At 45.9% G+C, this 24,175-nt stretch overlaps 1 protein-coding gene across 2 annotated transcripts; it reads left to right on the forward strand.

Moving 5' to 3' along the window:
• Window positions 1-2,632: 2,632 nt before the first annotated feature.
• On the forward strand, window positions 2,633-18,131 carry GPR139 (G protein-coupled receptor 139). 2 transcript variants are annotated; one of them, XR_008973461.1, is made up of 3 exons: window positions 2,686-2,824; window positions 5,609-5,764; window positions 8,157-9,568. XR_008973461.1 is itself a non-coding variant. In XM_057418991.1 (2 exons), the coding sequence occupies exons 1-2, from the start codon at window positions 2,704-2,706 to the stop codon at window positions 17,145-17,147; spliced, it is 1,056 nt and encodes a 351-aa protein (XP_057274974.1). In that variant the 5' UTR covers window positions 2,633-2,703; the 3' UTR covers window positions 17,148-18,131. The 2 variants fall into 2 exon arrangements, 1 of the variants encoding a protein (XP_057274974.1); XM_057418991.1 differs by lacking the exons at window positions 5,609-5,764; window positions 8,157-9,568 and adding an exon at window positions 16,213-18,131 and having other exon boundaries at window positions 2,633-2,824.
• The last annotated feature ends 6,044 nt before the right edge of the window (window positions 18,132-24,175 follow it).

Raw genomic sequence — 24,175 nt, forward strand, 5'->3', positions numbered from 1 at the left:
TTGTCTTCAGTGAAACAAAAGCAAATCAGACCTCGAAACCTGGTCCATCCTGTTCTTAGAATCTCTTGGTGCAGCAAAGCAGAAAAGTTCCTCAAACTTGAATCAAGCTAACTGAGGTACCAGGAGCAGATTCATTTTCTCTGGCCTTTCCATTTGCAGGGCAGGCCAGAGGAAGTGTCAGAGAACATACCCAAATTTTCCAGTTTTTCCCCTCGTACAATGGGAACACATCAGATTGCAGCTGCAAAGCTCTAGTGAGAGCTCAAGGTGGGAAGATGGCAAAAGATTCTTTCTCTTATGACCAAAATCTCCTCTCAGCACACGAGCAGGTACCTGAACAGCGCCCTGGAGACAAGTCTAACACCAAATAAATGAATGCTACTATTACAGAAACCTCTCCAGGGAAGTCCTATTGCTCAGGATGTTTAAAACTAGGCCAGACAGAACCGTGGCAGCAGCACAACAAAAAATGGATGGCAGAGGCACTTCCTTAGTCTCCAGCCTCTGCGGGATTTCACGGCTGTTAATTGGGAAGTTGGAGAGACCCAGGGCACTGCAAACGGGATGCGAGGCTTTTTAACCAGAGCTTGCTGACTACTGCTTTACTGCCCTCTGCTTTTGTGTGCTGCTTTACCGGTAAACTTCACATAACTTTTAAACAGGGGGTCACGCTTTCAACCCTGCTGATGCACTTACTTCACCCAAGAAAAAGTTTTAGCAATCACCACTTCCCTTTTGGGAGGCAATAACAATTCTCTTTCCTCACCAGGTCTGTTGGAGGAACATAAGAAGAAATTACACTTTTCAAAATAATAAGAAAACCCTGTGAGTTAACTGTCTATAAAAAAACCAAGCCACCCAGGCAGAGCTGAATTGACAAGGCCTTGTGCTGTATAATCACAGCCCTCCACACACCGCTTTATACAATGTGTTGATCATTTGAATGAATAGATTCAAAAGACTTCATTTTAAGAACACATGAACTTAAAGGCCATACTAGCAGATTGTAACCATGTTTACAGCTAAGTTCACAAAGACTCCAACTGAATAAGAGGAAAAATATACTTTTTCCAGCATGCTTAACCTGGGAAGCTTAACTGGTTTCAGTACAGTTCAAAAAGACCTCTTCTGTTAAAAACCATGTGAATAATCTTGATGAGACTCCCAGCAAAGTAACTTGCCCAAGCCCTTGTAGGACCAGAACCTTGCTTGTTCCTTGCTATGTTTCTAAACAGAAGCTAAACTACATTTCAACAACTTCAAACAAGCTCATGGAAACCCAAAGATATACCTGTCATTGCTTAGTCACCTGACGGACTGTTATAGCACTTGCCCTACTAGTGCCTTTCACCTGTAGCACACATTTCACGCTGTATTATTGTTATGTTGGGTGTTTTCAGACAGCAAGAGACCACATCTTTATTTAGCTTTATAACTCACCCACTGTACATTGTGAGCATCTCAACAGACCTGTCTCAGCGACTAACTTCAAAGGTATTGTGCACATAAACCCCCTTGCCCTGCTCTGGCAGCAATCCAGGGGATGCTTTCCATGGGCAGTGCCAGGCTGTGGGACTCAACCCTACACACTGGGTGTCAAAAAGTCAGTAAAAGTGTAATCAAACATCTATTTTATCACTAAACTGTAACCTCCTCAACACATCAGTGTCCAGCCCACTGGTAGGTAGCATAAAACATAGGGCTCTAACACCTTAATGTAATGAGTGTAACTCTATCTTTGCTAGTTACACAAAGGACTACTGAAATACACAAGTGCTAAGGAAAGGGTGGAAACGATTTCAGACATCCTGATTCCCTTTCTGCTTTACCTCACAGGAATTGTACACACACCTGGGGTTCCTGGGTGGGGAGGAGCACGGTGTATGTCACTGCTGACCGTGTCTCTCTGTGGGGAGAAGAGGGACAGGGTAATTAACCCCAGGTCTGTGTTTCCGTTTTGCGGCTATAAATGCTCATTTCTGGATTTACTACTTTCCTTCACAGCCCATTTTGAAGCGCAACCGGGGCTGTCATACAGCTCCACACCGCTGATAAACCCTACCCGCCTCTCTCTCCCCTACCGACTTGTGTGCCAGCTTGGGGGATTCCCTCGCTGCTCTTCTCCGTGGGGCCGGCCGCACCGGGGGAGGTTCAATCTCACCACCGGCCGGCCCGGCTCAGAGCCGGCCACCCCCGTGCTGCCCCGGGCAGAGGGAAGAACGTCCCGGGGAAGCCAAAGCGCAGCCCCGAGGCAAGGTGCCCTCAGGATGCTCCTCAGGCCCTGCTCCGCCGGGCTACCCCTCCTCCTCGGCCCCAGACCTGCCTCTGCCGAGCGGGGGGTCCCAGACTCCATCACTCGAGCGGCGGCGGCAGCCGGGGTTGCCCTCAGGCGAGGGCTACCCAGAGGCGGGAACGGCCTGAGGCAGCGCCGGCAACCGGGGCTGCACTGAGCCGGGAACAGCGCCCGCGGAAGGCTGCGCTGAGGCGGGGGCTGCCTGAGGCTGGAGCTGCCCTGAGGCGGGAGCTGCCCTGAGGCGGGGGCTGCCCGCCCCGCCCCGCCTCCGGGAGCCGGCTGGTCCCGCCCCCCCCCGCGCCGCCGCGTGCCGCGCGGAGGCTTGCCGCCGCTGAGCGCGCGAGGGGCGGGCGGGCCGGCCCGTGCGGCGGAGCGGGCGCCGGCAGCGCGGCCGCGGGGAGAGCGGGTCCATGGAGCACAACCACGTCCACCTGCACAACGGCTCCCTCCTGGCGCACCACCGCTATGGCTGCGGCCTGGGGTACGCACCTGTCGTCTACTACAGCCTGCTGCTGTGCCTCGGGCTGCCGGGTGAGTGCCGGGCTGCCCCGGGAGCTGCCGCTGCCGGGAGAGGCTCCCGCAGAGCTGCCGGTAGCGCCCGCAGAAGCGTCCTCTGCCAGGCTGCCTGCGGCGCGGTGTGGTGCGGGATGGGCGCGCTGCGGCGTCCCCGGGAGCGGGTTCTCGGCGGGGCTGAGCGCGGGTGTTCCGTAGACAGCGCCTTCGCCGCCCGACACGCCGCTGTCCCTGCGTTTTGGTCGCTCGCCGGGGTTTGTCCCCGCGTGCCCTCGCACCGCTGCAGCCGCTTTCTCACCCGGGCTCGGGCGCTCTGACTTTGAACTTGACATACAAAGTCTCAGCCTGTCGTGAAGTTCCGGCCGTTATCAGTTTGGCGATGTGAAGACAGAGCGGTACGAGGACAGCAGGGTCTGTCCCCTGTCGATCGCGGGCCGGGCTGGCTGTAATGAGAAATGTAGCTGAGGAGGTTTTGTAGTGCAAATCTGGGGCAAGGTTGGCTTTAGGAGCAGCGTGCCGCCAGTGAGGAACTAGGCTGGGGAAGGAGCATGCTGTCAAGAGGTTAGCAGAGTTTTGTCTTACTCAGGGGGCTGTGTCTACAGCTGATGGAGCAGGATAGTATCTAGAAAAGTCTGGTGTTGGGGTCAGTGCCCTGCAAGGGCAATGGCAATACTGACACTGAGATCCCCGAGTGCACATACAGGGCTCAGAAGAAAGTCCCAGCTCACAGGCACCAGCCTACAGCCTGCATAACCCTCAGTGAAATCCCCTACTTAGAAAGGGGACAAAGACAATATAGAGATGCTAGAGATGAGAAAAGCAAGAGAGACCCCAAATGGGGAAGGAAAGGATCTTTCAGGCTTGGGTGTGAATACCTGTGAAGCACCATTGCCAGCATGCACGTATCCACAGCCACATGAGCATCACATCAGCATCAGTGTGTCAGCTGAGACAAGGGAATGAGCAGGTTTCACCTCCTGGAGGGGACTGTCTGAGGCTGTCAGTGAGACATCTTGGCACATAGGACCACAGGGTCCACAGCACCACTTCTGCAGGTAAAGACTGGGCTTCAGTAGGCAGAGCTGCCAGCCCAGCACAGCTTGGGTGGGCAAACATCATGGCTTGCTCCTTCGTTTAACATCTCCAGCCTCAGAGTGACCTACAGCGATCCCAAGGACAGGCAGAATGAGTCGGGGAAAAGTTAGAGCAATGTGATGCACCAGGGTGAATCGGTATTTTAAGGGTGCAGTACAAGAGTTTGGTTGTGTCTATGTACAGCTACACGTTTAAATCGCTGTGTGAAATGACAAGCAGCAGTGACATTTGGGAGTCTACAATCTCTAAATGTTTTGTTCACCTAAATTCCTTCTTCAAGCAATTAATTCATAGAAAAAAATCTAATCAGACATGAAGAGCAGCCTACTACAGCAGGTACCTGCATGAAGTGATGTTCTTTGTGGTGGGGTTTTGTTTGGTTTGGTTTTTTTTATGCCTCCCTGGATTATAATTAAAATTTGAAGATTGGCTAATAGTTCAGACTAATACTTCACAAAACTGGGAAGTTAAGTCCTGTATTTCCCCACAGAGGATGTAGGGCATAAGCAAATGTCTCTGCTCCACAGTATTGATGAGTATCAGCTCTGACCTGAAGGGACCCAGCCAGCAGGGGTAAGGAGGTAGTTTCCTCTTCATTAGTGCCTTAGATGTCCACAGTAATGACAAGCTGTGTTTCAACACCTGTCCCCTAGGAACTGACCAAGACCCTCTCAAGATTATCAGGTGAAGAAGTTGTTATGAAGCAGTCTGTAGCTAAACTTGCCTTTGTATGTCTTCGAAAGGGGGAAATTCTTATGTGCACAGACAAGAAAGATCACTTAATGAGTGTTCAGCACATACTTGCACCAGCTCCCTAGGGATACTGCATTGTAATTAGAGACCTAATGCTGTTACTTTAAGAACATGGTTAAAATTGGTGTACAATCCACATCAGCAATGGTGACACGCATTTCTTGGGGAATCAGACATCAGTTGATTAGAGCAGTGGCACCAGTGGTAGTACTTAACAGAACTGACCAAAGCATTTGTTGGTGAAACAATGCTGGGTTCAGTGGACTCACATCAGGTATGAATGTGTCAGCTTGTTCAGTGCACATTATCTGAGGATAACGTTGGCACTAACACCTGAAAACACTGCACATGTACAGTGTACTGAGTGCATGAGAAATTTATGATTCTCATGTGAAGACTGCACAGAGATGAGAACAAGCTGGATACGTTTAGGGGAAGACTCAAATAGCCAGGCTTCATTGAGGATATGTTACAGGGTGAGAGCAGTGCTAAAAAGAGCTTTTCATGTTTTAATTTGAAGCTGCTTTTCCATTTTCTGACATTAGAAAATTGGAAAGGTAGCACACTTAACTACCTGTAGAAAAAGAACCCTAAAGTCTGTGGGATCAGAGCAATTAGCTTTGTGTGGTGCCAAGAATTTAAGAGAAAGTGTCTAGGATCTGTTCTCAAATACAGCACTAGTGCAGTGTTTTGCTGAAATGCAAACGGTTTACTCCTTGCCACAAATCTTGATGACAGACTGATGAGAAGAGAAACCGGTTAACTGTTTCTGCCTTTCCTGCTCTAGTGTCTGAAGGAAATTTCACTAACTCAACAACTCCACTTTGAGGCCAATTGATGCCAGGCCTGATTGTGCAGGCAGAGAAAGCATCCTTTCCCCTCCCTTGCGGAACCCAGGCATCTCAGCAGATCCTGTTCTCAGCAGTGACTTTTTCTCCCTCCCTGTTCAATCAGGCACCAGAAAGTCTGAGAAAGGCAGAGACAAGAGAGCACAAAGTGAACTCCTTCACCCCTGCTCTGGCTGTGGCACACAGAGGCAAGTTGCAAGCTGTGCCCTGCAAAGAGGGGCAACCACAGGGGCATGAGTGCAAGCAGACCCTGCTGCAGCAGGTACTGTGTCCCCAGGTGGTCTGGTACTGTACTTCAGGTACAGTCTGCCGGAGGTGATCCTGCCTCCTGATCAGCAGGGATGAGAGATCTCTTTTCCCTCTAAGCAGATACTGGTGAGACAGAAACTGTTTTCTCAGACTTGTTCTGAGTGCAGATATGCAAAGGTGTCCCACAAGTGTGCAGTTGTGCTGCCAGAAGCAGGCTGTGTGAGACAGGGGGAAGCTGCTGGTGCAAGGGTGGGGAGCAGAGAGAGGCAGTAGCACTGGAACTGGGGTCATACTCCCATTTGTGGGGGGAATGGTATAGTTTACAGAGCTGTTCTGCAGCCCCTGTTCTACCATCCCTGCACTCCCTTTGACTGTCACTCAGAGAGAACTTCTCAAGCACCTCCAGTTAGCCAGGAGGCAAGAGCAGGGCTCCAGGAAGGCTTAATGGAAATGTTTCTTGCTTTAGTGAGAGAAAATGACAGAGAAGAGATGTTGTGGGATGTGAGGAAATGAAGAAATTGCTTTGATTCAATCTAGAAGGGGGTTGGTAAGGCGAGAAAGGAAAGAGCAACAGGTACCAACTCTTAGTCCATCCCTTTGTCAGTGAGAGCTGCACAAAGCAGTTTCACCAAAGAGCTCCTGCTATGGCTGTGCTTCTGAACATGGCCATGAAGGTCAAGAAGAGAAGCAGCAGCGCTTTCTGTAGGCACCTGGCTTTGACCCTGATTCCTGCTTTGTTAGAAGGTGCAGCAGTGACAGAGTTGCCTTCCATGCACTCACCTTCCCTGTCGGGGTGTAGTGTATTGCTGCAGAAAGGACAAAGTGGCAGCATTTCACACACCAGGGCCTGGCATGATCCCTTCTTTCCACGGTCTCCTCCTCCTGGAGAGAGAGAGTAAAATCTGGCTTTCTTACTGTGTGATCGCTGGTTCCACTTTGCTCCCTGGTCAGTTGCCTACCTGGGGAGCAACTCTGCTTCAGGGGTCATCACATGCCAGTGACACAAAGTACGGACATACCCAGCATCTCCAGGAGGTTACAAACCAATGTCCCAGGGAAGTACCACTTCAGACTTTGAAAGTCCACAAATGCTTCTTTTCTTTGTGCTTAAAACTGATCTCATCTAAACGCAAATTCAGGATTGCAAGCTTGGGAAAGCAGGCTGCACACACTTGGTTGTAAGCAGATAGCTCTCATGTCAGACCTACTGCTGAACAAGGTGTTGTGGAGGTGGGGACAACCTGTATCATTCAAAGCTCAGCCATGCACAGACTGTACTCAGTGGCCTCCACACAGAGGAAGAGAAGCTGTAGTCCTGACCTAGAGGAAGTAAGCTCAGCAGGGTGCCTGACCTTTATAACACACTGTCAAAAGATAGGTACAACGTTATGGACCTTCCTCCAACAGACTGGGTGTCCTCGCACAGCAAGCCAGATGCTCCCTAGGGTGTTGGATTGACACTCAGGAGCATAACATTTGCACTGTGCCATGCAAACCACAGTACAGTCACAGGCAAACTGAAACAGTGGAGAGCTGGTCCTTCTGCAGCCTTCTCCCCAGATGCAGTGTGGAATAAGGAGGCTACTCAGAAGGAATGCAAGCCAGGGTCATCATCCTGGCAAGGCGGGTAGTGCTGGTGGGCTGTGCATGCCACCATGCAACAGCCCAGCTGTGCTACCTCCACTCCCACAGTGTAGGGGGAATGAGACCTGAAGAACACTGCCATCTCTGTACTTATAGCCATGATCTGGTTAGTACCACGAGTAGGAAGGAGGACAGGTAGCAATGTTTGTTGATGACTCACGTGGCATGTAATACCCAGTAAATACCAAAGCAGGCAGAAGGTAGGTGTACATACAGCTCACAGCAGTGCAGAAGTGTGTCTGACCTGTTTTGGATTCCTGCCATCTACTGCCTCGTATATTCTGCAATCACAGTAGAGGCTTCTGATTAAAGAGAGCATTTCCAAAAACCTGAATAAATAGCCTTTTTCATAAAAGAACACCTGAACAATAGAAGTGCTAGAGGAAGATCTGAAAATACGAGTGGGAGAATTGTTACAAGCAAAGTTACGACCTTGAAAAAACAGCAGTCTTTAGCTGTTGCTCATTAGATATAGTTCATACAATGAATAAGAACTGAACACTCCTGAGGCCTAATTCAACCCCCCTTTTAAAGGCCACACTTTCTCTGACTTAAAATCTGAATTGGACACAAAGCCAGTACATTGCATCCTGCTTAAAGGAGGGTAAATAAACTGGCAGAACTTTAGCTCAGCTGTCAGAGCAACTGAAGGGCACTACAGTACATTGCAGTAGCGCTACTGGACAGAGGGAAACAAATCTGCTGCTAATGTGCTTTAAATGAGTCATTTCCTATTGTAAAATGAATGCTTTTTCTTTAAGGAAAGAAGAATCATTAGGAAAAAGAATAGTTTCATTACAGTGTCTCTGCACAGAACCGGCGACAGATGGGAGTGATTTAGTTTGGTCACTATGTCTGTAGACTGTGGCCACTAAAACCTTGCATCCTGAATGGCAGCGTATGGCTGAGTCCATGCTAATACAGAAGAGGACTTGATTGCGCATCTCTGAATGCCACTACAGAGTACAACTGCTAACTTTGGTTTTCTTCTGCCACATCAGTAGGAAACATCACTGTCAGGGCTGTAACGATAACGAGGTGCAATATTTGGGAGGCTCAGTAGACTATGAAATGCACAACCTTGCATGGCAGGCTGCTAAAATGGATTGGGAAGGAAAAACTCCAAAGGAGATTTTTCCTTGAAATGACGACACAAAAGAGAGAGCACAGCCAGTTTTCACGGTAGGTGGGTAATGCAGAGCCCCTAGTCGTTAAGAAGTCAAGCATTCAGAAGCACTAGGCAGTCTAATACCCTGCTGTTCTTCATCCCTTAGTTCTATCCTCCTCCTCCTCTTTGTGCTCCCTTCTGTAAAATGGGGGTGAATCAGTAGAAACAAGCCAGCAGGAGAAGGCCTTCATTCGCATACATCAAAACGATTTGCTATAGGCAACAAACAACATGGAGATATCTGTCCTGACATGATGCGCTCTCTGCTTTCTCATGCTAAGGGCAAAACACTCTCTGGCCTATAACCTTCTTTTTCAGGTGGTCTTTTTGAGCCTTTAATCTCTTTCCCCATTAACTTTGAGACACCAGAAAAGGAAGTAAAGCCAAAATTAACCTCTTGAGCATAGGAGGCCTTGCACACAATTCCATTTTTATTCTGCAGTGTAAAGATACATCTGTATGTAAGCATCCTAAACCCTAGTGTCTGGAGTGCTGTTGGTGCTGTTCTAGGGGTGACCTAATGGGAGAAGATGGTATTGGGTTCCCACCCAGGACACCAGAATGATTGTGCAGAGGAAATGGAGTAGAGGCAACCAAGTAGGACCAAAATTAGCAGTACAGAAGATGACTACAAGGAGTTTTATCCCTTTATATATGGAAGAGGAGAGAAGCCTGCCTATGAAACACTGAACACATGGTTTTCACTGAAATTGTTCTTTTCTACCATCTGAAACTGAGAGTCCCTGGAATAGAGAGTCATTTAACTTCTCCATCTTTTCAATCGTATGGTGCATTGACTCTATGGACAGGTGCACTAGAGGTTGCCTTTGGTTTCAAGACAAATTACCTGTCAGTTACATCAGACTAGGACATTTCACAGACATTTGTTCATTCCAAGTGTGTGTCTTCCTCAATGTCCAGACTAGCACACCAAAGAGCGATCTATCTAATATGGATGCAGTGTATTCTGTGTGGGGGAAATAAAGCCAAACTGTGATGATTTTACACAGCTTGTAATTTCCTGCATATTGTGTAAAATTGGCAGAGTCTCTGAGAAAGCTTGGCCATGGGGTTTGCAAGCATGAGCTCCTATTGCATTAGCTAATGCTTTAGGAAGACATAAAGACTAGGTTTTTTAGTAAAACCTCAATCAGAAGTAAAATCCTCTTAATTATTCATGTTCAGTAAAGAGTTCATGCTGGTGCCCTTATGAAATCACGTCCTCCCTCCGTCCTAGTCATCCCATCAAATACCTTTGGCACCTGCCTTAATGCTTTGGTGTTCGGTATCAGAAGGGTATAATGCCATCTTTGAGCTCAAGTTACTCAGCTTGAGACCTCTTAAACTTTACTGACAGGCTACATTTAGAAGCCACAGACACCTGCCAAATGAGTTACCCGAATTGCCTTGAAAATTTCCTTCTGTCCAGATATGTTACATGAATAACCATCATTTTGCAGATCACTTTTTCCTCCTCCCAGCATGAATTTCATGAGAAAGCTTTACTGCTGTGGTGACAAGATGCAACACTAGATTGTGAGATGGGTGTATTAAACATTTTTGTCCTGGTGTGAGTGCCTTTTAAGAAAGGCTTCAAGGTGGGGGAGAAAGTCCAAGTGTCATTAGAGGCTTTCTGCACTGCTCAGGACAGGTGGATGAAGAGGGTGAAGATGGCAAGAACCAGATCCCTGTCACATTTACATGTGTCATCAGTGAGCATGTACTGGTCCTCCCCACATCCTAGCCTAGGGATCCTCTGGGCCATTCTAATATTGCAGAAATAGCCCTGTTTTATAACAGTTAGGGAAAAAACCCTACTCCAATGGTCTAGGAAAGCCAAAAGCAACACAGTGTAATTACACCTGTCCGCCAGACAAGTTACTGCACTTAAGCCTGAGTGGTTGGCAAGGCTCAAAGTGCATACCCACCATTGGCATCTCCACGCCATTACCACATGTGCCCTCCAACAGAGAGGAAGTGCTTTTGGCTGGATTAAAATCTTTCTCTGGCCTCCATGATGCACTGATGGCTAGTGCCAGCTATGGAGCAGAGTACCCCATTCACTGCATTCTTCCCCAGAGCCACCTCAGCTAATAACACTGTCAGTGAGAAAAACAGCCCTGGAGGCCAGACTTCCTCATCAGAATCTGGCCTCTGACACTAACTCTTTAATTCACTAAGTGCAAGGCCATGCCGTGTTTCCTCTAGCATCTGGGCAGGAGTCTGATCGTCCTCTACCTTCAGGTTCACTCCAACCATCAAAACTGGCGCAGTCTGTCCCTGTACATGTGATTTCTAAGCACAAACCACATGAGAGCCTTCCAGCAAGGTTCAACACCTCCTCCAGTGGCAGTCCTGCATCCGTGCCCCTACAGTAGCTTTTGTGATGATCATTTTCCATCTTAGAGCCCTCTCCATCCCCTGGGAGGTGATGCAGGCACCAGCAGAAGGGGCTGAGGGCTCTCCCCTCTCCCGAGGGCGAGCAGGTCTGTGCCATTCAGTGGGTTCAGACAATTGAACAACAAATAAATCAATTTATTTTAAAAGTCAATCCTCACAGGAACTCTCAGGGAAGGAAAAAATTGTATTGCACTAATTATACTCTATAAAGTATCTCTTTACACTTCACAATGGTTTAAGGAAGGATCTCAGAATACAATAATAAAAGAGAGAAACAAATTACATTAGCCATGAGCAGGCACCATTCACAGGGTCTGTCCCTATATGCTGTAGTGTTGAGTTTGGCCAATACCAGTTGTAAGAGGAAAACATGTAACTACCCTATCTTCTTCAGGGGCAGACAGCATCCAGGGGTCATTTTAAAAGACCACATAACCAGCTATAGCCAACATCAGTAATAAACACGTTTCTGTTACCACAGCATTTTATTTTCTTAACAGTTCTGTTGTGTAGCTTCCGTCAGAAATCTCTCATTGTCATCATCTTCTCCAGAGAGCCCACACACAGAGTGAGTGCTGAATACCATCCTCATCTCCAATCTGGTAGCTATTGGCAAGTGACTGTGTTCGTAACCATGGTCAGATTTGGCTGCTGGACACTGTACCTGTTTACATCTTAATAACATTACTTCCTAGTTTAGAGGAAATAATCTATTTCCATCTAGCCAAGACATTACCTTTTTTCACCATATACTTTCAGCATATTGTACTCAGAGTTTCTAAATCTAAGGAGGAGGTGTTACATACATGTTTTCTATAGCAATTTAAGTTTTCCATCTCTCTGTGCCAGTCAGGTGACTAACACAAGGCCTGCAGAGTAGTTTCATGCCCTGCACAATAATTTGTAGGGATCCTAGCAACAACTGCATTCGGTAAAAGGTGTCCATTATAGTCAGTGACCTAATGTTTATCACACTCAGTAAGCGACACTCACGGCTACTTCATTTAGGTGGTTTATGATGCTGAACTACTGAACCACACAGCAGGCCTTATTCCCAACTCAGCGGTGCTACCACTTGCGTTGTAAAGGCTATTTCACTGCACAGGCTGCTGTGTACATGCAAAATGCTCTCAATAAAAAAAAAACAACACCAACAAAGCCCAGAAACCTGCCTGTTTCTTCTTTAGAAAAACACAATTGCTCCTGCTTAAGCTCACACACTGTGATAATAGTCAGTGGAAGGAGCTCTGCGAATCCCCTGCATTTGAGCTATGACTATAATCCATAAAACAAGAAGGTGGAGAAAAAAACTGTGTCTTTAGGTCACAGGCACCGCTTTGGAGAGACACAGAAGGCTGAATGGGGTCTGCAGGCAAGGCAGCATGGCGTTGGTATGGGAAACAGACCTAAATTCACATGAGAGTAAGGGCTCCTCCTAAAGGATGACCCCTCTCAGATACATAGGATCCCCATGGCATGAATTTCAGTGCTGCAGTTTGTTCTCAGAAGATGAGTCAGAGATGTCAAAGCAGAGATTCAAGTATCCCATGATGAAGCCTGCCTGGGTTAGAAGGTTGCTGTATTTTGAGCAGCATGGACCAATTGTGTTTGTGTGTCAAGAGGCATTCTGAGGTTGCGTCTCAATGTCTGAAGGGAAAGACTTGAGACTGGCATTCTTATGGTTACTTATCATCTGCTAGTGGCATCTCAAGGCTTCAGCTGTCTAGTCCCTAATCAAGTCCTAGGTCTCAACTACGTACTTATAAATTCAGAATGCTGCACTGCAGCAAGCAACAGTGGCAGAAATTCCCATCTATCGTCCCCTAATCAACTCCCAGCACAGTGATCAATGTCTTTTAAATTCAGATGATCTTAACTACTTCGTATCTAGAAAAAACACTGCAAGAAATGTGCAGTACACCATGCAGGACAATTTAGGGGCACTGACCTATCCAGTAGCTGCAGCTCCCCAGTTACAGTAGGGATAGACACTTTTATAGCGCCATCACCATCTCTACCATAGTCTTTATCACTGACTACAATATCAGTGCAAAAATTAGCATAAATTAAGTTAAGATCTGGTTGCAAATACTCTTTCATCACCTTTCACCTGGAGTAAATAATTTTTGCCTACAGGAGAGCTTGTGGGGCACTGAGTATGCACCCAGGAGTCAGCAAGGTGCTGGCACAAGGACACAGTTATTCATACAGTGTTGTTCCCACCCATTTCCCATTTTACTGAGCTTTAGACAGCGTTTGAGGACACACCAGTGAGGACACTGGCTAGGAAATGGGTGAAGGACTGAGACTTGTCCACAGCTCATCTTCCCTTTCCCTACACATCATGCAGCAGGAAAAACAGTCCCAAGCCCTGTGCTAAGGCACTGTGATATTGGCAACTTTCTGCTGCACCCCAGTGTATGTCTGCTTTTATAAAGTAAATGATACTACAATATTTCTTATCATCCAGCCAGAAAAAGCCCTAATGTGATCCCAGAGAAAGCATTTCCAATGCAAGATACTGTAACCCCTTGCAGAAAAATGGCATGTACTTTGTCAGATCATTTTTTTAATCTGGCTCACCAAGCAAAGCTCGCTGGCAGTAAGTGAATAACTTGCATTTCAGTACATGCTATTACTGCTATTGCTGGGAACCCTGAGAAAGACAGGGAGAGGGGGTACACAGGAAAGGAATGCTCATAAATCTACTCCTGTAGGAAAGTGAGAGTGGGGTTAGAACCAAACAGCAGGATCCCCACAATGGGCAGAAGGGGTGGGGAGCAAAGCTGCTGTGCCTGGACATGGTATGACTTCAGCATCCCTGCAGGATACCCTCTGACAGGCAGGCCAGTGTTACCAGCAGTGACCAGTGTCCTCAAGCATTCCCCTTGCTGCACACTGGCTTCAGCTGCTGCCACTGGAGTGAGTCAAATCGAGAGGATTTAAAGAGAAGATGAACCCTGTGGGTCACATCCAGTAATTGTGAAGCCAAGTCACTCAGCCTGGCTGGCCAAAACCAACATTTGCTGCAGAGTCAAGATAAACATTCCAGCTTGAGGATTTCCTTGACAGTACATCACTCACTGTACCTCTACAGCACAGCAGCAGGCATAACAGAGGCATTTCATAAGCAAGTAAGTGAAAAATGACACAGCAGTTCTAGCTGTATTGCCCCCCATCTCCTACGCCTGCTCTGGGTGGAAATCAATGCAGTTGCATTCATGTTAATAGAGGGCAGAACTGGCAAAACCACCCTGCTGAAGGCGATTTGAGACAATGTTGTTGGAAAGTTCATGCTTATTTCTTTATTTAGGGAAGGAATCAGTTGATTGTCATGTTTCATTTAGTTTTGTTCCAAGTTACAAAATTAATATGAAGTTAATACGAAAGCAGGTGACACGAGGGCTATTATTCAATATCATTCACTCTGCTGCAGTTCATTTCCCTGGTGGCAGAAACCTGCACCCAGACAACAGGCTTTGAAGGCATTTATGAAGGCACAAGTTTTCTCCAGTGCCAACACTTCAAAAAGAATGAGCATTTTCAGTTGTAGGACATATGTTCTAGGTCATTGTTACCTTAACGTCAGCAACTTCCTTTCTCTCTGATTTAAAAGAATCCTTACAGTTATTGTTGATTTGTTTGGGAAATCCATCAAAGCTGACAGAAACGTTTGAAGCACTGAATTCACAGAAGGGGTGATTTATAGAACACTTATGAAAATGTCAAATACAAACATTTGGCAGTCTCTAGCACAGTAAACCACATCCCTGATTTTTAAGCACTACTTCAGGTATTGTAGGCAAATGATACAAACTTCTGATGGGAACAATTTCACATGTCTCACTCCAGCCATACTGCTAGTAATAATAGGATTTTTTTTCCCTATTCAAGACTACACAGTAAGTTCTATTAAATGTGAGCAAGTGGTTAAAGTTCAGCTGCACCTTAGTGTTCCAGGAAAGCTCTCAAGGACTGCAAGGGCTGTTTGCAGCCATGGTGAGCAGCTCTGCCTGGCCATGGGCTGTAGGACTGAGTCCTTCCTAGAACATCACTTATAGTACCGGTTCAAGCAGGCACCAAAACATATCACAGCTTTAGAAAACTGAATCAAACCAGACAGTGAAACAGCAGAGATACGACACTCACTTCACTGCAATATTTAGTGTCATGCAATACATCTAGGCATGGTTTAGGTGATGGGTCTGTACTGTGGCCAGAAAGTTGCAAGCAGGTGCCTTTTCAGGAAACTCAAGGATGTTTATACTTAGCCTGAATCAGAACATGCATCATGTCTGAGGCGACCAGCAGCTGTTCCTTAAAGACTCAGCTGTATCACACCAGAGGAAAAATGCCTTCCAGTTGAAGGACTTCTAAAGAACAGCTCGGGATAAGCAAGCAGGTCTGTGGAACAGACTGTTTCAGTGGTGGGAAGGGAGATGCTTTTTCAGAGCCTGTCTGTAAGAGATGACAATTACAGGAAGCTCATCCTGGGCAGAGCTGAAAACTTTGTATGCTGTAACACAGCTCCAGCTCTCAGGAGACCCAAGGATGTGCTTCCCAGATAGCCCCTCTCTAGATTAGGTTCCCACTCAGTCAAGGGGGAATCACCTAATCCAGGTAGCTTTTCAGCTCTTTCTAGACAGAGTTATAAACTAGAACAGGGAAGCACCATGAGCTAGGATAAGGAACAAAATGTCTCTCTCCACAGCCCACCCCACCCTACCGATCTGTCAGTTGTTTAAAAAGTAAAAAAAAGTGGGAAAATAAGAGTGTGTGTGAGAGATACCAGTTTCTTTCTCCTGCTGCCCTTCCTCGCAGTGCACAGGCAGGGGCCTCAGCACCCCCTGCTCACAATGCTGCTGCCATGCCAACAGCAGCAGCAGGGCTCACCAGTGAGCAGCAACAGAGCTAGGGCTATGACTCTACATCTGCTCCACGGAGATAGCCCAGGGATGTTGGATACCACCTAACCCCATGCCTGGAGTCCCACATTCCTGTGTCTCTCATCCCAGGCTGCCAGGACACTGAGTGTCAGTGTGTCCCACAGCTGGGAGCAGGGCCACATGCCCCTCATTGCAACAGCTGCTCTGAGGGACCCAACCGTAGTGCTTTCCTTTTGGTTTCTTGAATTTCATTAAAGGTGGCCATGGTGATTGGTGATTGAACAGAGCTACTGCTCCAAGCAAGTGCTCAAGAAAGGTAGTGTTATGTCTTAACTGCCTAACTCTGTGTTTCTGTTTCCATAGCAAACATCTTGACAGTTATCATCCTTTCCCAGCTCGTGGCTCGCAGGCAGAAGTCCTCCTATAACTACCTTCTAGCTCTAGCTGCTGCTGACATCCTGGTTCTGTTCTTCATCGTCTTTGTTGACTTCCTCATGGAAGACTTCATCTTAAACAAACAGATGCCTCAGGTACTGGACAAAATAATTGAGGTCTTGGAGTTCTCTTCTATCCACACCTCCATTTGGATTACGGTTCCACTAACAATCGATAGGTATATTGCTGTGTGCCATCCTCTGAAATATCACACAGTCTCCTACCCTGCTCGTACTCGAAAAGTCATTGTAAGTGTCTACATCACCTGCTTTTTGACCAGCATCCCCTACTACTGGTGGCCTAACATTTGGATTGAAGACTACATAAGCACATCAATGCATCACGTCCTCATCTGGATCCACTGCTTTACTGTTTACTTGGTGCCCTGCTCCATCTTCTTCATCCTGAATTCCATCATCGTGTACAAGCTGCGTCGAAAGAGCCATTTCCGACTGCGAGGGTACTCCACAGGGAAAACAACAGCCATTTTGTTTACTATAACTTCTATTTTTGCCATACTTTGGGCACCAAGAGTAATCATGATATTGTATCACCTCTACGTATCACCTATAAACAACAGCTGGGTGGTACATATTGTGTCAGACATCGCCAATATGCTCGCGCTGCTGAACACTGCAATTAATTTCTTCCTCTACTGTTTTATTAGCAAAAGATTTCGCACAATGGCAGCTGCCACGCTGAAAGCCTTCTTTAAGTGTCAGAAGCAACCTGTGCAATTCTATACAAACCATAACTTTTCCATAACAAGCAGCCCTTGGATTTCCCCAGCCAACTCGCACTGCATCAAAATGCTTGTTTACCAGTATGATAAGAATGGAAAGCCTATAAAAATATCACCATGAAAAGGGCAACAGTTTGAGTTTCTGGATGCAAGTTTTCAAGTGGTTACATCTTCAGGATGTAATTTGCTGAAATGGCTGTTTTGACAAGTGGTCATTTGATTTCATTTCCCTGGGAGACCGATGGCAGATCAGACTGTTAAGAAGGGATCAGGAGCACTTGATTTTAGGAGCAAAAGTGAGAAGGCAAATGCCTCCATCTCTTACACAGCATTTTGAATATGCTTCAGAGTTCAAGTCTTAGTGTTCAGTTGCACTCAGATGCTTTGCATCCCAGCACCAGTGCAGTCTGAAGTCATTGGAGGGGGGAAGCCACAACAGTGTTTAATTACAACTTTTAAAACACAACAACCAAACCTGACTTGACCTTGCAGTTCACTATTGACAGAGCAAATGGATGCTTTTATGTACTGTGGAAGGTGCCATTTCTGGTGTGTGCACTTGCCAAAAAGTGATGCGTTGTTGCTGACACAAAATACTACCACAGTCTTGCTATCAAGACCTTGCTGCAGGAGGCAGCCTGCAAGACACAAACTGGGATATGCCCTTTTTGGCTCACCTGAACAAGGCTTGAGGACTGTTATAGTACCTGTTATAGCCTTGGCATGGAAAGCAATCCTGCAAGCTGCCAATAGTGATATGTTTTAATTTGTTATTTAAGAATGAGACCAAGATAGGAGAGCTCAAGGGAGGGAGGGAGGTTTCTAGAGCCAAGAACAAAAGCAGCATCTTTTCCCAGCTATTTCAGTTATGGTGTGTACAGACTTTCAGGTGTGAGGCCAAGTCCTGCCTAATGCAGAGATCCCACTGAAGCTGTTCCTGCGAGGTTTGGAGTGATCACAGCCTTCAGGTTCCCTCTTAACCAATAAAGACTCTCTGTTATCCCTGTGTTCAGGCCTTTAGGCATTAACATATAAAAACCTGAGTCTAAGATTTTTCTCCTGACGATTTATGTCCTCCTATTGCAGATTTGCCATTTAATTGTTAAAAAAACAATTTATGAAATAAGTCTATTAAATATCCAACAGCAGTAAAAACATAGATCAGCTTGGACTAAGGCTTTTGAGTATTTACCTTATCTAAATTAGCTTAACTTCTCCCTGACACTCAATCCCAGTAATGCTGAGTGTAGAAATTGAGAAGAGTTTTACAGGAAGGCGGAAAATGTATTTCTTGTAATTTCTCTCCTTCTCAGACCACATACCACCTTTTTTACTTCTATATTAGACACTTAATGCAGCCTTACTGAATGTGAGAGCAGACTTCCTTGCGTGGTGAACACAAGCACAATGTGGTCAGTGGACACAGCAGCTTCCCAGCAAATGAGAAGTAGCCTGGTGCTAGCTCTGCATTTGTGCCTGTGCCCATCTCCATTTCCATTTCCAGTGGGGCATCAGGGGCTAACATCAAGGTCCTCTGTGAAGGGATCCAGTCAATCCCACTTTGGTGGGATACGAGGGCTGAAAGCATCTCTCTAAACCCCATGGCTGGCTCAGTTTTGGTGCATTTCCCCTAAGAAACACCAAGTTGCAAGAGTCCTACTGAGGACAGCAGCTTGGTTCCCTTCTGCCACAAAGGTTGTGTTTGCATACCTACTTATACTAGCATCCTGCAAGAGCAAAACCCACACCAGACCTGAGCATGCCTTCCCTAGGAGGGAACAGCAGCACAAGCCATGACGAGCAGGACCCTAGGCAAAGGCTGGCTTGTGAGTGGAGGGGCTTTCTCAGGACAGATCGAGGCTACTCAGGTCAGTCAGGAGCACAGAGACAGAATGCCCAGTGCCTCGGGGGGCACTACCCAACCCTCTTCTACCAGCAGGGCAGTCGGCGTTGCTGCTCAGCACTCCTCTGCGAGGTGCCGGAGCACCACAGGGACCTGCTCTGGTTAGAGTAGGGAGAAGGGGAGCTGAGAGCAAGAGGTGACCCTTTGCACCCTCACCCACCAAAGGGATGCTACCCACCGAAATCTCCCCAGATTGAAAGGAAAATGAGGAGCTTCCTCATCCTGTGTAGGCTGCTTGTCCCTGTGATCTCAGCAAAGCTTCACACTTACTTGCAATAATAAAGCATAAGAGGGATGCTCAGCCTTGCTGTGTTTGCCACGGCAAGGTTGAAATGATTGCTCCCTTTACCAGAGTTTTACAGAAATTCAGTTTTGGGGCCATGCCTTTTACCCTCCTCTCAGAAACCTCCCTCTGATCTTTGTCATTTGATAGTAACCAAAGTTACCTTATGAAAAAGGTACTGTATGTTTCATTTTGGGAAAACACTGTATTTTTAACATTTTTATTCTAAATCTGTTATGAGGAATGCTTGTCTGAGTTACATGTGAATGAGTCTGAAGTGCAATATCTGTATAGATAAGTGGTTCATTTTGGAGAATGTATCTATTGAAAAAAAATATTTATACAAGAAATTCACTATTTACTTAATATAATAGTAACCTTACAGAAAATAGTGAATGTTTAGGGCTTTTATTTATTAAAAAGATTCAATTAGGTGCATGGCATATGCTGCCAGTGATCTGTTAGTTTCTGTAACATAACGTTTATCCTGCAAACAAGCAGTGTCATCTGATTTTTCCTGTTCTGATGATGTATTTTTGTAAATTACCGTATCTGAAAACAAAACCTTTCTGTGAATATTTTATTTCCCACTAAAAATAACCCTTTAAATTCTAACTTCATTTGAAAAACCTCGCCATCCTTTCCCATATGGTTTTAGAAATGACAAGGTGCAATTTTCATGTGTGGTGTATTGGTCATTTCATTTCTGATAATTTAGGGTTTTAAGAGCTTACTTCCAAAGCCCCTTGTAGTCAATGGGAAGGTTGCTTGTGGGTTTTGTGGTTGGTTTTTCCAATCCCCATCAATTTATGAGGGCTTTGGATCAAGATGTATCTTGCTAATGGACATTTGAAGCCTTCTTAGAGTCCAGTTTGGATAACAAAGCCTTGACTTTTTAGTCTGCCATATGGAAGCTGCTGTTGATAATACTTGCCTTATTTTTGGTTGTGTGAAGCGTCTTGCAATGACTGTTGCTAACTAGCCAATGTCTTGCTGTATTATTCGTACCTCCTGATTTTCCAATAGTAAAAACCAAGCATATAGTGCCATTATTTATGGGAAAAGTATCCTGGAGACAAAACCATCTCTGTTGTAGAGATGGTCTTTTGTACTCTATTTAATTTATATTTCAAATATCTACAATTAGAAAAAATAAGCTGTGAATGGACAGTTTTACAATTACTTACAGGTATATGTCCTTGAAGACCACAGATAGGAACAAAATACTTTTTAGACAAGTTGCTGGTATATAAAATTATGGGACCTATCACCTATTCAAATTGTGAATATTGATATTTTCATAAGTAGACAATATATTGTGTTTGACAAACTTGTTTGTATTATAATAAATTATGAGATGGTGCATAACTTACCACTGTATTTGGAGCTATTGTTTGATTTATAGATTCTTATGACGTACTTTTGATTTATAGGCACTTATACTATAAGTAAGACCAGTCCTTGGCAACTATTACTCAGTAAAACATTACAGATTTGCATGTTGTTACATATGTGAACATGATCAACGTATTATACCTGTTGCCAGAAATAGAAAGTGCAAGAAAGGAACTGTGATCAGAAAATACAAAATTCTAGAGTGGATTCAGGACCTCATGGGACTGCCTGTGGAAGAAGCCCAATATTTCTTCAGATGAGAAATACCAACACTATGCAGAATTCGGATCTCCATCAAATGTAGAACTTTGCGTGCTCAAGCTCCTGCTTCTCTGGAGACATGACAGGGCATTAGAAGAATATTTTAATTATTAAAACTAAGCAGAAAGTGGACTAGAGAAGGAACTGATTAGAAAAGTCCAGTGTCTTAGAGATCAAGAAATGTAAGGTTAAACATATGAGAGGAGAGGGTGATCCCGGTAATGCCCAACCCACTTGTCAAGTCTTGGCAACAGGTTTTAAAGGACAGCATCAAAGAGAGGCAAGTGGGGAAGGCACACTGCTGAAAGGGGCTCAAAGTGTCAGATTTGGTGGAGCTTATCAGAGCTGTTCCTTACGGAGGGAGCCTGAGATCTGCCCGTCTCCATACTTCCATTAACAGCCGTGGCATGCAGAGTACTGATGAAGCTCCCGGGTTATTAAAAAAGGCACTGTATTTCCTTCAGTCCCCCGCTGGCAAGGTATTTCATGTAAGAGCCGGATGACCTTGCAGATTCGAGTGATAAAATGGGATGAATTCAATACTAATAAACAAGGCTCTCCAGTTGTCTGCCTGTAACAATACATTTGCTATAAACCCTCAGTAGTCAGAAACAACCAAGAACCCAGTTGTGCCAGCTGGGCTTGAATGGCCATGAGTCAAGCAGCTGAGAAAAATCCTAGAGTTTAATCACAGACATTTCTAAAGCTACAGCATAGAATTAATTACATTTTACAAGACTTCACAGGCCATATGCATTCATATGTATAAAGGGATAAACAGCAATAGAGAAGAGCTTGATATACAGAGGTAGAACAAGAATAAATTGTTGTGAACTTTCCTGAGGTAAATCTGCCCTGAGAGTTAGAAGACAGTCTCTAACTACCAAAGCAGGGAGTCTCAGCAAAAGCCTTTCCAGCAGCCAAGCTCTCCCCACTGGTTTTAAGTGGAGTTTCGGGTGTTCATAGGCAGGATTGAGACAAAGCAGGCAGCAGGATGGACCTGGATTTAGTGTAAGGTGTCCCTGCCCACGGCAGGGGGGTTGGAACTAGATGATCTTAAGGTCCTTTCCGACCATAACTATTCTATAATTCTGTGATTCTCAGAGCTGGTAGTCCCACACCCCTAACCTGCACCAGCTAGGCAGCTCAGCAGGTCCCCAACTCAGCTTGAAGGTCATCAGGGGTGTCCCCCAAGCCTGTTCACCCCGCTGGGGCTGCTTCAAGGGAGATGGCCAGCATGAGAGCCATCAGCTATTCAAAGTGATTCCTGTGTGCAGGCACAATTAGCTCAGTAGAGGTCATGGAGGATGCTACGGGTGGGACAACTTGCAACTGACTTCTGCCTCAGCTGTTCAGTTCTCTAAAAACCTCTTTATAGCCACCAAGCAGAGCAGAATAAAAAGCAGCCTCACAGAGTCTTGAACTGTTAAATAGTAACTGCTATTAGCAGGCTGGGGCTGGATTAGGGAGACCTGCCTTTCTGACAGCATGCAATTAATTCCCAGGAGTTGCCAGACACAACAAGGGGGTTGAAAGGCTCCAGCCTTTTGTAATAAATAGGCTTCACAACTGAATTTACTATTACCTTGTTACAAGGGACCAAAGACACTAATATTTATTACAATTACAAAATCGTGTAAATAGAAATATTAAAAGCTCATGTGTTCCTGCCTTACTGACAGGGTAGAAACCTCGCTCCATCCATTTCTCTCCCTCAGCACCTGCTTTTAGCAGACTAAATGGACAAGATGAACTGCAGGCAAAAGTATGATATTGAATATTACAGTCAGAAGATTAATTTGGTGTAACAGAGTGTACCAGAGATCTTCAGCTGCACCTTGCATTGGCTGGTGGTGTACAGCAGCACAACAAAACAGCTCCTGGCCTGAGGACTCTGCAGGGACATTTGGTATCCAGGAAGACAGCCTAGTGCTCCAGGAGGTCCGTCAGGTGCAGGTTAGGCTTGGAAACAGGTCATGAGGAAAGGCAATAAAATAACATGGAACAGATAGGCACCCTATGATGCTGTCCTCACCATGGAAAGGAAAGTGGTCTCAGGACAGGTCCTACTACCAGAGCACAGCTCCTAATGGGGCAGTGACCGCAGGGTGCGGACACAGCACTGCAGGTGAACAATGGCCTTCATATCCCCAAACAAAAAGCAGCAAAGGGTTACTGTCACAGAATGGATCAGCTTTTGGTGCCTTAAAACATCTGTGACTCCTGCCCTTGCAGTGTCGCAGCACAGCAAAGCATCCCAGCCATGGGAGAAGTGCCCTGTGTCCCCTTGCCATCCTTGCAGATTCAACTTGCAGGTGGGATTCTCTTCACACAATGGAGATGCCCATCATGTAGACAGCTCCCCATCAGTGGCTCACCCAGACCAGCAAAGAAAAAGTCATCTCAGCTGCTGGAATTGCCCAAAGCACAGCAGAGGAGCCCTACGTGCCATGCCCCCAAGTCACTGTCTTCATTGTAAAAGTGAGGGCAAGCACACCCTGCCTCCACCAGCCATGCTGCCCACCTAGAAAAGGGCTTAGAAAACAGGTACAGAATTTACATGAGCTAAGACTTTACCCTGCTGCATTCTACAATGGATTTTTCAGCCCAGCCTCAGGACAGCCAGGCTTTCCAACAACAGTTACAGACATTCAACCTTGTGAATTAAATATCACTGTAAAGCGAGTGACAGGCACTGGTTTCCAACAGTACCTTACTAGTAATTTCTTACAGTCATCTTTGTCAATGGAACTGATTCTGCTGGACTGAGCTCTCTCAGGTTTCTGTCCTGCAGGTAAAGACCTTCACAGCACTGCTGTGTTTCTGGGGTGAAAGAGGTAAAGTAAGAGTCTAAGTCTGAGATGCTGTGTTCATGAGGAAATCGATCAGAGCCTCTGACTAGCACACATCTAAGGTATTTGGGTACTTGGGACCACATGACAGTCAAATCACACAGCGATGCAGCCAAACCAAATTGTGCATTTAGCAAACATTGCTTAAAACAGCCTTTAGTAGAGATGTGTTTCCCTGATTTACTTCTATATGAAGAAAATGAAGAAAAAGAGCACATGCTGTGGAGTTTTTCCTCTTTTTTCTTCCTTTCATCTACTTAGGAGTTCCACAGAAAGCTATCTAATTGAACCACAGGCGGTCTCAAGGAAGGGATAATTATGCCCAATAACAAAGGAGCAGTATCAGAGGGATCATCAGTATTACCTCATCTTTCAGCTCTATCACTAGGGGGCTCAATTTAAACAGAAACCACCCAACCCCCCATGTCATGCTATGAATCCCTAACAGGTCCTAC

The sequence above is a fragment of the Pezoporus wallicus genome, unplaced genomic scaffold (genome assembly GCF_028554395.1).
Source record: "Pezoporus wallicus isolate ANWC-B61680 ecotype Strahan unplaced genomic scaffold, APGP_CSIRO_Pwel_v1 contig_13942, whole genome shotgun sequence".
Lineage (NCBI taxonomy): Eukaryota > Metazoa > Chordata > Aves > Psittaciformes > Psittacidae > Pezoporus > Pezoporus wallicus.

Bases quoted from the DNA above. Each gene is read 5' to 3' on its own strand.
- GPR139 (XM_057418991.1), top strand. From the start codon at position 2,704: ATGGAGCACAACCACGTCCACCTGCACAACGGCTCCCTCCTGGCGCAC. The intron at 2,825-16,212 runs GTGAGTGCCGGG...CTGTTTCCATAG, and splicing joins GCTGTGCCTCGGGCTGCCGG to CAAACATCTTGACAGTTATC.